The sequence below is a fragment of the Diadema antillarum genome, unplaced genomic scaffold (assembly GCF_040938485.1).
Source record: "Diadema antillarum isolate AM-2024a unplaced genomic scaffold, OU_Dant_1.0 scf00000133, whole genome shotgun sequence".
NCBI classification, from domain to species: domain Eukaryota; kingdom Metazoa; phylum Echinodermata; class Echinoidea; order Diadematoida; family Diadematidae; genus Diadema; species Diadema antillarum.
Window position 1 is genome coordinate 1,339,511 of NW_027271022.1, and position 13,738 is coordinate 1,353,248.

Here is a 13,738-nt window from a genome sequence, read left to right on the forward strand (position 1 = left end):
AACCGTTTTGGCGACTGCTTTACAGCTCATCACACACTGCACAATTTGAACGTAGGGATATGTAACAGTGGGGTAAATACGTGGGGTACGTGCTAAACAACGAAGCAAGCAGCCTGTACAGTAGCTGTGCAGCGCAGCGGTGGCGTCCCCTTTGAAGGTAGCGGTCGAGGACAAGGTTGATCGTCAGCCTGGTGTGTTGGCTTCCTTACAAGAAAAGATGAAGTTGTTATTTTTGTCTGTCTAGTACTACTGAGTAAATTGTACTAGGTCCTATGCCTAATAAATGAATCGTTCAATTGTTTTAATAGTGTCAGTGGAAATACAACGTCAAAGATACTACAGTTTGAAAAGGGAGAAAGGTTTGCTTTGACACCATGGTGTCACTGCAAACCTTCCTGATCCTCCCTCATTTAAATGATCTACTGATAGTACTGTATAGAAACTACGCTTTTTTTTGCGTAGGCCCTACAGATATTTTCATGAATGACGATGCCACAGACAATTTCGCGAGATGTTGTGTTTGCGAATTGACGCCGACACTTCATGAATGCACTATTATTAGGGCGCATGGAGACATTTTCATGTTAGCCCGACCAGACGCCCTATAGAGCGAGTGGGCTGTGTATACATGTGAATGTATTCTGTGTTATTGTACGTATACACTGTATTAAAATGTGATGATAAACATTCTGATAAAACCAAAGCTTTGCTGTGTGCAATTTGTAAAGGCACTTGAGAAAAGCTAGTCGGGCTTCAAGTCAAGAAGGAGCCTTGGTCTACATGTGTGTGTCAGGTCTTTTAGATGAATGGAAATGTTGATTAATTTTAATGATTTTTCTTCTTGTCGACTCAAAGGTTGTCACAGGTATGCGAACGCAAGGACAATTGGGAAAGCAACAGGTGATCAGGTCTGTTCTGTGAAGGTCAAAATGTGATTCTCGTGCCACGTTGTTAGGAGCATTCTCTCGCAAGAGGAGGACTCTAACAAATCCCCACACCTTTTCCAGTAGCTGGGACTTAAATGTAGCAGGGGGTTTTACTACGTGGTGTTATTGATGTCAAGGAAGAACTTGGAGTGTGTATGAAACAGCTAGACAGGTGTGATAGACAGTACCAACTGTGATTGACTTTGGAACGCTAATCTCGGTGTCTTTAGAGATGGCTTACAGACAACCACCACCACCGTTACACGATGAACAATTTCAAGCCGCAGTCAGCATGGCTGCCAGTGTCAAAGGTCGTCTCCCACCCCACGGGGTGTCCCCCCGGGGTGGGGATGGCCTGCACATGACAGACCAGAGAGCCAAAGCAGTGCTGAAGGAGGCAGTGGATGCGGTCGTCAACAGCTTCGCCAAACACACACAGGGATACGGAAGAGGTGAGTCACAGAACCAGAGATCTGACAGTTTCTTAAAAAAAATACTGCACTCTTTTTCTTTTTACAGAGGTACAGGTTAGTTGCACATTGTGCCACATGCTGTCTTACCATAAATGGTTGCAAACATGATATTTTGCAAGTTGGTGGGCACTGCTAGACAATTTTGTGAGCCTGGTTTAAACTCCACCAAAGAGAACCAGAGTGACTTGCCTGCCTTTGATCAGCACTTTTTCCTGTTTTTTGTTTTTGTTTTGTTTTCTGCGATGGGTGTCCCAGATTCTTGGGAAGGCAGCAGGCGGCTGTAAAGTCTTACACCTGCCCTCCATGCGACCCTTTTCAGTGGGTCAGGCCACATACATGTAGGCGGCCCTAAAACATTTAGACCAAGTCTGAAGGATACAGTATGTACATGTACCTGCTGAGATCATTGACGAGGCAAAGAAAATTTTTAATCATGGAGATAGTAAACCATTGTACCTGTACATGATGTTGATAGCATGACCTTGAAGGTTTAGGAAAAAATAAACAAACAAGCAAACAAAAATAGTTTAGCTTCTGTGTTGACATAAAACTGTTTAATAGTGCATTTAAGTTGTACACATTTTACATTCTCTGAATGTACACCCTGTAAAGCAAAGCAAACTTTTCATTTTAAAAGTGAGTGTATGTGGAAAAGTAAAGTCTTCTCTCAGCCTCCCCCCCCCCCTTATTAAGCTGCACTTTAGTACATATAGCAACAATGTTTTGTTTGTAAACTTTTTCATTGACATCTAAAATTCTGTAAAGTTATCCTAGTGTTGACTCCAATATATGGATATTTTCATTTATGATGATTACATGATATTTGTACAACATGTAGGGCCTACATATGTACAAATGTTTACACACAGTGAACATTGTGTACAATTACATTGTGAGAACCTATAGTTTGTAGTACTAGTAATTTGATTTAGCAGCTTTACTTTGTAAGGAATAGCTGTAGGGATCATGTTTGAAAACACAGGCAAAGGAATGTAAACACATCCACCCCTTGACATTTAGAGGTAATTGGAGCACTGTTGATTGCATAGTTCTTCAAACACACATGAGGCATGTGCTACAAGTACAACCCACTTCTCCATAACTGTGCTTTATCTTCTGGTGTAGATGCTAATCTGAAATGATGACATTACGTCTACAATATGAACATAAATTTTATGTTTTGTTTTTGTTTTTGCCATTTTTCATTTTCTTAAATGGGCAGAAATGGTATTAAGTCAAACCAATGTTATAAACAGTCAAACCAATGTTATAAACAGTCAAACAATGATATTATTTAAACATTAATCATAGAAAAATGCGGAACCATGGTCCTAACTATCACATCAGCTGGCAGCTCTGCTTTTAACCCATTGAGGACTTGTAAGACCCCAGTATACTCGGGTAGGGGTCTATGGGAAATGTGTGTTCATGTATAGCAAAATCAGTCTGTCCTCAATGGGTTAAAATACCATTCACTGTTTTCCCTGTGTGGTGAATGTCGCACAACATACAGATCCATGTACAGTGTAGGAGAGCGATGAAGGAAGGTAGTGGTTTAAAAGAGTTCAAAAGGAAAAGAAGATAGTCTGTAAGATTTAAAAACATTACAAGTGTATTTTGATGCAGAAAAAAACAAAAACCCTGAATACCATATAATGCAGAGACTCCAACTCTCCCGTTTTCGACGGGAGATCTCCCGCCGAAAACCCATTTTTGCAATATCTCCCGTTCTCCCGTTTGAGATTTAATTTCTCCCGCCCTGGCTCTTTGTCTCCCGTTGGAAAGGATTTCTTACATATTTCTATCGTATGTTGAAAAAATAAGCCTTAGATAGCACCAGAGAGCATCTAGAACCCTGGGAATTTCGCGCTTCGCACACATCAACTTTGAGTCTCCCGTTTGCTAGGGGTTTCAGGCGGGAGAATCTCCAGATCAGAAGGTACTTTGGGTTGGAGTCTCTGTATAATGTACAAGTTCACTGCTCTGCTTATGTACACATGCTGTGTGGTAAAATGTACTTTTAGTGGAGAGATAATCAAAACGTCGAAGAAAGGCAAATGACAAGTCAGATAGTCCGTCATGTACAGCGATCAAATTTACCAGTACACTCTACAACTCATCAGATACATTAAACATCATACACAGGTCTTGTACACCATGCTATTGTGTACATTGTACATCTCAGTGCAATGAACCCCATCTCTCTCTCTCTCTCTCTTGTATAAAAGGAGTGAACTTTGTAATAATAACAGAAATATAATCCCCACCAATATGAGAATAAATGTGCATTGTATGATATCTTTTCCTACAAAGTGTACATGTACATGTATTTCTAATTTCTCCCAATTTTCCTCGATGCCAAACACACAGCATCTCTATGCCAATACCCCCCTCAGGGCATTTTAATCTCCTGCCCCACATGTACAAATAATGCATACTGCCTGGCTGCAAGCTTCACGCTGGAAAATGATCCAGTGTTGAGCCAACAGGACAACGCTCTCTGAAGAGGGCCGACAATACTGCCCTCGCTTGCTGACAAAAGACGCTTCCCCTCTGTCTCCTCAATACATTAGCATGACAATGCCTTGTTTGTATGCAGGGGAAAAATACACACTGTGCACATCTTCTCCTCCATTGTGCTGTGTATTAACTCCTTTTGTACCAAGGACTTTGGACAGTGTGTACACGTACACATACATTGTACACAGAGTACAGTGCTATGGGGTTTTCTGTGCCAGGCAGCACTCAAAGCACACGTAGGGTTAATACTGTTTGCAGTGAGGCAGCTATTAGTGATGGAGAACTGAAGCCTGAGACATGTTGGTATGTCAAATGCTTGTCAAACATTCCAGGCAATGGTTTTACATTTCATAGAACGATGTTAACTAGGAAAACAAGAAAAACGAGAAGCTGTGTGTGTGTGTGTGTGTGTGGGGGGGGGGGGGGGGGGGGGGGGGGGGAGTCACAAACCCCCAAACATCATACAACAGTACAATTGTACATTCAGATGTACAGTGTAGGCCTACTATCCATACAATGTACAAGCGTAAATAATTATACAGTGTACACATACACATTGTACAATGTACCTTCCACACTGACTGTTTTGGTTGTACATATTTGATTTATTAGCATCATTTTGGCATTGTATAGCCTTGAACACCCAGGAGTTTCTTGTAATTACAATGGCAGTCACTAGAAGCTGAATTTCACTTCTTTTTTTTTGGGGGGGGGGGGAGGGATATGGGCATGAGCTTGACAAATTGATCATGTACACATGTACATGTACATCTCAGATTTAATGTGCAGGTTAGGGTGATACAAACTGTGATAGATGTAGTCAAGCAAAAACAACAACAAACAAAACATGATTGTACTGTACGGTTATTGTATTACAACATGTTTGAATTTTTAGTGACTCAACAATGCACAGTGTATGTTTGACCACCTAGGTGACAGATTTTTTATTTTTTAATTGTTTTTTATTTTTTTATTTATTTTTTTTATTTATTTATTTATTTATTTATTTATTTATTTATTTATTTATTTATTTTTTTTTTTTTTTTGGGGGGGGGGGGGGGGGGTGTACTCCCCATACATGACTTCCTACATGTACACACCGTCAACGATTGTTGGTAGAAAATGCCTTCTCCCGTGATGGAGTCATTTTCACAATAGAACATCTACAGGTACTGAGTTTACAGTCAAACCTATGAAGCAGCCACCAAGGGGAGATGGAAAAAAGTGGCCATTGTCGACAGTTGGTCACTATAGACAGGGTTGTTAACATAGCTTTTCACTCCGGGAGAGGGGGGGGGGGGGGGATAATAGTGGCCGTATAAATGGCAGGTGGCCGCTGTAGGCAGTGGTTGTTGTTTAAAAAAAAAAAATTGCAGTTTTGACTGATCCTTTTTTTTAAATTATTTGCAGCACATCATGTGATGTTTAGATCACTTGACACATGGTCTTAGAAAACTACAGGGGATTGGTAAAAGCAGACAATTTTGGTACAATATCTTTTGTTGTTTACATTGTGTGGGGGGGGGGGGAGGGGGGTGGTTGGGTGGTGAACATTATACATGTTGCCTAAACCAAAGAATGTCATTTAGTCTATTGTACAATTGTATATAAATAATATAGCTTCATGGGTCTTGACGCAAGGCTGACATCAGACCAAGTAGGATTGTACATGTGTAACTATTGTATGCCAAACAAAGCATGGATCAGTCACGCTCTGTGATTTTCTACTGGAATGCTGCAGAGAAAATTGTGAAAATAAAGGCATGTTTAGAATCATCTCAGACAATGTGTCTTGCATGTCTGGGAAGGGGGGGGGGGGGGGCTGTGTCCCGTTTTTTTTTTCCATGTACAGAAGTGTATCATTGCCCATATTCAGTGCTTTAATGGAAGTTGTACGGTGTGACTGTATACAATGTAGTCACAAGTGTTTGTCCAAACAACTTGTGAACTGTAATCTTGCATTCCCCGTATATTGCCACCAGAACACTTTATCTGGCAGCCGTACAAATTTGTTTTCCTGCCACTTTCTACATTTCAAGTTTGCTTGTATAGCTCTGTATGTGTACAGTACATGTCCTGTACACATTTGTAATACAAGATGTATCCAGAAAACCTCAATTTCTGAAAATACTATGATCTTAAATGCCCCCTTTATAATAGTACATAACAGTTGAGATACACTGTAGACTTGCAGCATGTTTGACATTCACAAAAATGAAGCATCAGTCATAGAATTTCAAATTACCGCAGAAATATCATGTGTGAGTCACACAACATCACTTTAAATGTAGGCCTACACTGTAAACTCAAGAAGAGGGTACATTGTAGTTCTGAAGCTGTTAATAGACTTCTGTCGATAGTCTGCACGTACACTGTACATGCCCTCACATAATGTACACAACATAATGATAAATCAGCCTGAAGTGGTGAGATTAATAACTTCATAGAGATCAGAAAGATATTTTGAAAACAGAAGAGAGAGAAAAGCAGGAATAGTATTCTTGAAATAAAATGTTCAGTTTAGGAATCGGACATGAAATCAAAAAGAGGCTCTTGAAATTGTATCCATGGTAGAGATTTCTAAATCATAACTTGCATACATGTGTACATACAGTATGTAGTTATGAACATTCGTGATAAAATGAGAAAAACTGTGTACAATTGTATTACTCACACCTAAAGAAACGCAATGAATAATACATTCTAGATTTAAATGATACAGTTCATCAGATCAGATCGGACCTGCCCCTCATGATAAACTCTACTCGCATATTCCTTGTGCACTTACATACATGTTCATCAGATCAGATCAGATCGTCTGCTGATGATGTATAAGATCAGACATCACTTGGTTGACATCCATTGGCAGACTTACCTGACCCAGCTCTCAACATCTACCAGAGGACACTGTTCCCGATTCACTATCCCCCACACCAATACTACAGCGTATGCCAACTCATTCTTCCCACGCACCATCCGGGACTGGAACAGCCTGCCTGTTGATCCTGCCACATACCCATCCCTCATCGCCTTCAAAACTGCACTGAGGGAACTCTGTAGGATGTAACTCTTCATCCAGAGATTTTTACTCGCACCTGTAAATATTTTTCACCTGATTTCAAATTTCTGTTGCCCCGGTGCGGCGTATGCGCATGTTCTCGCAGTTCGTTCATCCTCGACCATTTGAGGGCAGCACTTTATCGGAAGAAGAAGAAGAAGTGTAAAATAAGATTAGATAAACAATAAACTACACTGTAGTGTTGTTACTTAGCATCAGTGGGATATTCATTTCTGCGAGAAGGTCATTCACTGTTCTGTCTTTCCGTCCTGCAGTGAATGTCGTGGAGGCGCTCCAGGAGTTCTGGCAGATGAAGGCAGTACGAGGCACCGAGCTCAAGAATGGACCCATCGTGGTCTACGAGTCCGTCCCCTCCTCCAGCCCCCCGTACGTCTGCTTCGTCACGCTCCCCGGCGGCAGCTGCTTTGCTAGCTTTCAGGTAATATTTTACTGTATAAACATTGAATGTAATGTGAGATCCCGTTCACACAGGCGCAGTCAGTACATTCTGACTTTGCACACAAGTTGAACACCTTGCATGAGCATCACATGAAATGATTTCGACAACCACTGTAGTTGTAATCAGAGCAATTTTCTGTCTTTTTGCATATGGCGTGGTATGCACTCAGTTCAGAGGTCATGGCCCAGGTGTCGTTTGCAAGCTTGTTTACTTTATTGAGTTTGTCCCCAAATTGTTTGAATTTGTGTTCAAAGAATAAATAAAACCGGAATGACATGACACAGGCTATGAAATGTGCTTTTAGTACTGCACTCTTTAGCACCTGTACACTGTGCACACAACACACATGTCTTGAAGCAGAATAATCAACTGTTGTATATCTTCAAATGTCTTTCCAGTTTTCCTGAAAGAACGGTTGTCAGTTTAGTGGTGTAAGGACTTTTTTATTATTTTGCAACTGAAATGTAAATAAAATGGTATGTGGGCAAAATAGGGCTCAAGTGACAGAGAAGTCTTATTCTACCTGAAGAAACACTTACAGTGTGAAACAGATATTATGATGTAAAAATACAGTGCACCCACCAATCCAAATCAAATCAGAGCAGTGTGGCTTGGGGGACTTGATGAGTTTTCTATTATGTATCAAAGCATTAAAAAAAAAATGTTAAACTGATGCTTAACCCTGTGTGTGCGTTAAGTATGAATTGGAAAAGAAATTCCACAGCATAATGCAGTGTACATGCTGTCAAATTCCTTGGTATTATAGAAAGGGTTATATTGTGAACTGTCTCTCTCCCATCCAGGACTGCCCAACCAAGGCTGAGGCGAGACGGAGTGCAGCCAAGATCGCTCTGATGAACTCCGTCTTCAACGAGCACCCAACCAGGAAGATCACAGACAAGTTTATCCAACAGGCTGTGGAAGATGCCAAGAAGTCCTTTGACGTAAGTTATGAAAGGAAAGGTTCATCTTGATGTTAGTTGTATTGCTTTGTATGAAAACAGAAAAATCAGAGAAGTATGTTGGTGAATTTTTTTTTTTTTTTTTTTGAGGGGGAGGGGGGGGGGAGTATCAGACACAACAATTGTGAAAACAATACTAAAGAGAGTAAGACAAATTGGCAATGCTGTGTTATGGTAGTGTTGAGCTGCTTTCCTTTTGTTTGTTAAAAAAAGAAAAGAAAAGAAATTGCGGTCATTTATCATTTTTCTCAGATATTTGTCCACAGACACAACTTATCCACCGAGGAGGACACAAACGAAATTGCAATACTCCAATCATACCAGTATTAGGTGTAGAGACATTTTTTTTTTTTTTTTTGGGGGGGGGGGGGGGGAATATGAAAATTGGTGAATTAATTTGTGTACAAAACAAATGGAGACCTGCTTGACGTCATGATCACACAGAGTTGCCAGTTTGTGTTACTTTCTAATTCTTTAAAATTTTGACCTTTTTCGTATGTTCAGTTTTTTCTACCAAATTTGCTGTGATCTACATGTCTGATTTTTCAGTTTTCGTACAAAGCAATATGAGCATGGATTTTCGCTGGAAATCTACCATGCACATACATTGTACTAGGCATTGCTTCTTCAGCCCAAAGTGGTGATGAAGGCAATATGTTTTCCAGATTATCAACTTATGTGTTCATACACAAAATGTGATTTAAAAAATATTCATTAAAAAAGTATTTATTTAAAAAGCAGATTGAATGGTTTCCTTTAATTTTCCATTATTGTTTCCACCAAGCATTCTGCATTCATCAAATGCACAAGTTTGGGGACATGCCCCTTTTCTACAGAACAGTTGCATTTTCTTGTATGCCTTTTCTTGAAGACCAATTTCTCAGTGCGTACCAAGGTACAAATTTCATGTACTGTGGTTTTTGTTTTTTTCATTCCTGCCTTCTGAAAGTACCTGCTGAAACTGTAGTTTGCATAGATATGGTTGAATGAGCTTACATTTTCAGGAGTGACACAATTTTGAATTATCTAATGTGTACATTCCAAACAGGATCCTACCAGGATTTTTGCCCCTCTTTGGGAGTGTTTGAAAGCATGTTTGTTTGTGCGTGTGGATGTAGGCGTATCTTTGAGAATGAAGTATGCCAAGCCCATTGCCAACTATGTAGTTCTTGTTTTGTTTTCTTTGTGAGATGTTGAATTCAAGCACTCAGGCATTCTTGAACTGTGGTAGGCAGGCTTGCGTGTGGCACAACCAAAGAGGGATGCCTCTGAGCAAACATATTGTTGTCTTTCTTTGAAGTCTTTGAAAACGTGTTTGCGTGTATGAACCCGTTCACGACATTTGAGCAATGATAATAAAGTCAGTTGTGTATGCAGTTCTTCATTGGATTTATTTTTTTTGTTCTAATATGCAAGGTCATTTCGATAAAGTAGTCTGGCGGGATAGAATTTGGGAATTTCCCCTTGCCATACTTGAGCTGTACCTCACCTTCATGCTCCTCTATCAAGCATCTCACAGAGAAATAGCAAAAATTGAGGAAAAATGTCAGATTATGCCAAAATGATATCATTTGGACATTTTAATCTGACATTCTCCTTTGCTCTACAGCTGTATACATTTCAGTTTTAATGTGATCTTCACATCTGGCTTTTACAACACAAACCTTTTGATTCAGTGGCCATGAAGCACTTAGATTCTTGCTCTTGAACTGCAAGATAACGAATCAGTTTCTTATTCACCGGGAACCTCATTTGAAATTTGATATTAAAGATCATCTATGGCAGAAAAAAAGAGAAAAATCTTATCAGACATTATATGTTGGATTGAGACATGTTCACAGTCTTATTGAGCTCTGTTGCTGAGACAGTAGGCTTCAATTTTAAGAAACCCTTTTGAAGGAAAAAGGGAAAGGTGTTTGTTACGATTATATGTATATGAAGACGTATCAGGGTGACAAAAATGATCAAATACGTAGAAAGTTTCCATTATAGGGACCAGTGTGACTGCTTTGCTCTAACATGAGTTGTTGTAATGCCAGTCTGCTGTAGTGGTAGGGTTAGTTGTATTATTCCTCTTACAGATCCACTTTAAAAGGGATGCTGATGTAATTGATGACCATGATGATCATCATATTGAATTGACAAAACAAGGGTGTTGGCTTGAAAATGATAGGATACTTGTACTGTAGCTGCCCTTTTTTCTAAAAGTTTTCTCGCAAAGTTTTTCCCATAGAACTCATATCTCTGTAGGTTATCTGTGTATGTCATCTTTATAACATATATCTGTGGGTTATCTTCCTAAGTTATCTCTTTTAAATCATAATATCCATTTGTATAGGTTTCCATCTTCTTTCACCTGCCCCAGGACCAAACAGAGGAAGAGAAGGACCCGGTCACCAGTCTGGGTGCTTTCTGCTTCATGCTGGCTGGCAACTGCTCCAAAATAGTTATCTGATAAAAGTTATCTCAATTTCATCCCCATAGATCATCTTTATAGTCATCTGCCGTAAGTCCATCTCTGTAAATTTTCTGCCTTTTGTCATCTACCCCAGGGTCCAGCTGAAGACGAAAAAGACCCCAACACCAGCATGGGTGCCTTCCGCTCTATGCTGGCCGCCAACCGCTTCAAATTTAGCTAGTCATCTACAGTTTTAAAGTTATCATTTCATCCCAATAGGTCATTTTATAGTCATACACTCTATAAAGTTTCTGCCTTTTTGTTGCCTACCCCAGGGTCCAGCCGAGGACGAGAAGGACCCCAACACCAGCCTGGGTGCTTTCCGCTTCATGCTGGCCGCCAACCGCTCCAAGTCCATGCTTGAGTTCCAGGAGCTGATGACGGTCTTCCAGCTCCTGCACTGGAACGGCAGCCTGAAGGCGATGCGGGAACGGGACTGTTCCCGGCAGGAGGTGCTGGCCCACTATTCCCACCGGGCGCTGGACGACGACATGCGCTCCCAGATGGCCCTCGACTGGATCTCCCGGGAGCAGGAGACGCCTGGGATCATCTCCAGGGAGCTGGCGGTCTCCGACGAGGAGATCGAGCGGGCGCGGCACGCCGGTCGCGAGCTGCGCTTCCCGAAGGAGAAGAAGGACATTTTGATGCTGGCTTGTAGCCAGATTGGCCCAATGTAGACCCCAAAGGGTTGAGTTTGATATGTGTATAAACAACCATTGCACCCCATGTGTATTCTCATGTCTAATTCAGCTTTCTCACACTTTTTTTCCCCGGTATTTATAAATTGTCCACAAGGTGTATCTGGTTTTTGCCATGGATGGCATTGATTTTCCCTGCATTATTAGTGCATTTTTTAGTTCAAAGTGGCCTCATCACACCTGTCCTCTACACCTCTCGCATTTAGCGAGGAATTTTCTGATAATATCAGGATAGCAGTCTACATACATCATCCAACAAATCTAATGAATGTCAGTGTGAGGCCCAAAAGCAGTGGAAAATGATCTCCAGAGAAAATTCTGCTGCGGGACAGTAATAAATATAAGTACAATGTATGAGCAGAGAGAATTGAGTGCACGAGTTAAATGCAGAAGTGGCTTGAGCTTGTGAGGTCATGCCGGGTTGTTATTGGACAGCTTTTTTGTGTTAACGAGAGTGCATCTAATTGCACCAATTCACAAATGCGCAATAGTGACAAATTGAAAACATTTTAGATTCTGGTAACAAGTACATTTGTTTATAGTGATGTGTAATGTAGCCAGTACAAAACACTACAGAGAGATATCTAATGATGCGTGGGTTAATTTTACTGGACATACATTGTATGACAGAATAGGCACTAATGCAGATAAATGTGGATTAATGCTCTGTACATGGCAATGGGCCAATCAGATTGCAGGAATTCTGTGACCTAATCATATTAAGAAGAAAGATGGTTGTATAAGATGAACTAATCTAGAGTGGTCATTATCCAAATTCACTATTGACATAACTTACCTAATGGTAGGTGGCACTGCAAGGGAAAGTTTGTTTTTTCTTTTGTTAATATTATATGGGGAGGGAAACAAATCATCCAAATTGATGCACAGGTTTTGTTTCCATGGAAACAACACATGGATGATGTCCACATATTATGGATGCAAGAGGTTGAAACATTGAGAGGGAAGATACAAGGGGTCGTCGCAAGGACGTTTTATTCCAATCCAAGTTCAAGACCAAGCGGAACACAGCTACATTACAAAGTATGTAGATATTGTTCATGTTGGTCGTGGAGAGAATTCTGTTCAATTGTTTTGATGTTCCTGGGAAATTTGAGACCTTGCTTACCTTAAACAGTACTCTGCCTGAAAGTACTTTGGCCTCATTCTGGGACAAATATTTGGTTTTGGCAGTATTAAAAGGAACACAGAGATAAAAAGTTTGTTTGGGTGTGTGAAATTAAACACAGGCTTTTGTTCTTGAATTTTAACAGTATTAAGAAATAATGTGTTCTTTATCTACAGTTTAGCAACCAAAATTTGTGTGATGTGGTTGTATTTGATATTTCATATATTACGAAACACACATGCAGTACTCTTGTGGTTCGACATAAGCCGCGCTTGCACTTATTAAGGTGATTTAGAAGGATTTCATGTGTTTAAAGAAAGAGTGTACTTTTTTCCTTCACAGGTCATGATACTGTTTGCATATTATTGTCCTACAAGTTTGTACAATGGAATCAGTTTCACTTTTCTTGCTGTATTCATACTGTTGACCATTCAGCGTGTTTTAATATCTCTTGACCACTGCCATTGGTCGCAAAACCTTGATATTCGTCTAGATATTTTTGGCATATTCATTTCATGCTGTATTCATACTGTTAAGTATTAAGCGTATATTATACACACACTTCAAAAAACCTTGATCTGCATGATTTAGCACATATCAGTACATTCTTCACATTTGTTTTGCATTCTAGTGTATTTTTTGCAAGGCTGGGTGTTTTTAATTGTGCTGTGGAAACCCAACAGGTATACATGTACATGTACACTAGTTGTTAGTACTCATGATCATATGAATATGTGCCCTTTAGGGATTCTAATGATTGAGGCTTTCTTATTCAAATGAGTGTTACTCTTTTCTGAGGCAAAAACGGTCACTGCGTTCAGACGATCCTCCGCTTTGGGGGGAATGTCTCATTTGCCAGGACTTTCCCTGGCAATCCCATCATGTGAACGCTCGGTGGGACATTCCCTGCTCCCCCGGCAACCTTGTGGGACATTCCCTGCTCCCCTGGCAACCTTGTTGAGTCAGGCAACAAAATTCTGGCAGGGGACTGACCTTGATCTTGTTTTCCTCATAAGTTCGCATGCTCAAAATGTGGTGGCAAATGAGGCAATCGTAT

The 13,738-nt window shown here is 40.4% G+C and overlaps 1 protein-coding gene across 1 annotated transcript; it reads left to right on the plus strand.

Moving 5' to 3' along the window:
- Positions 1–1,030: 1,030 nt before the first annotated feature.
- LOC139720764 (protein limb expression 1 homolog) lies at positions 1,031–11,589 on the plus strand. The gene is made up of 4 exons (XM_071632109.1): positions 1,031–1,378; positions 7,253–7,416; positions 8,241–8,381; positions 11,133–11,589. Exons 1-4 carry the CDS (start codon positions 1,159–1,161, stop codon positions 11,532–11,534), a joined length of 927 nt encoding a protein of 308 aa, XP_071488210.1. The 5' UTR covers positions 1,031–1,158; the 3' UTR covers positions 11,535–11,589.
- Positions 11,590–13,738: the final 2,149 nt, after the last annotated feature.

Excerpts from the sequence above, each read along its gene's own strand:
- LOC139720764 (XM_071632109.1), top strand. The coding sequence starts at position 1,159 with ATGGCTTACAGACAACCACCACCACCGTTACACGATGAACAATTTCAA. Across the intron at positions 1,379-7,252 it reads CACACAGGGATACGGAAGAG|TGAATGTCGTGGAGGCGCTC; the intron begins GTGAGTCACAGA and ends TCCGTCCTGCAG. Across the intron at positions 7,417-8,240 it reads GCTGCTTTGCTAGCTTTCAG|GACTGCCCAACCAAGGCTGA; the intron begins GTAATATTTTAC and ends TCTCCCATCCAG.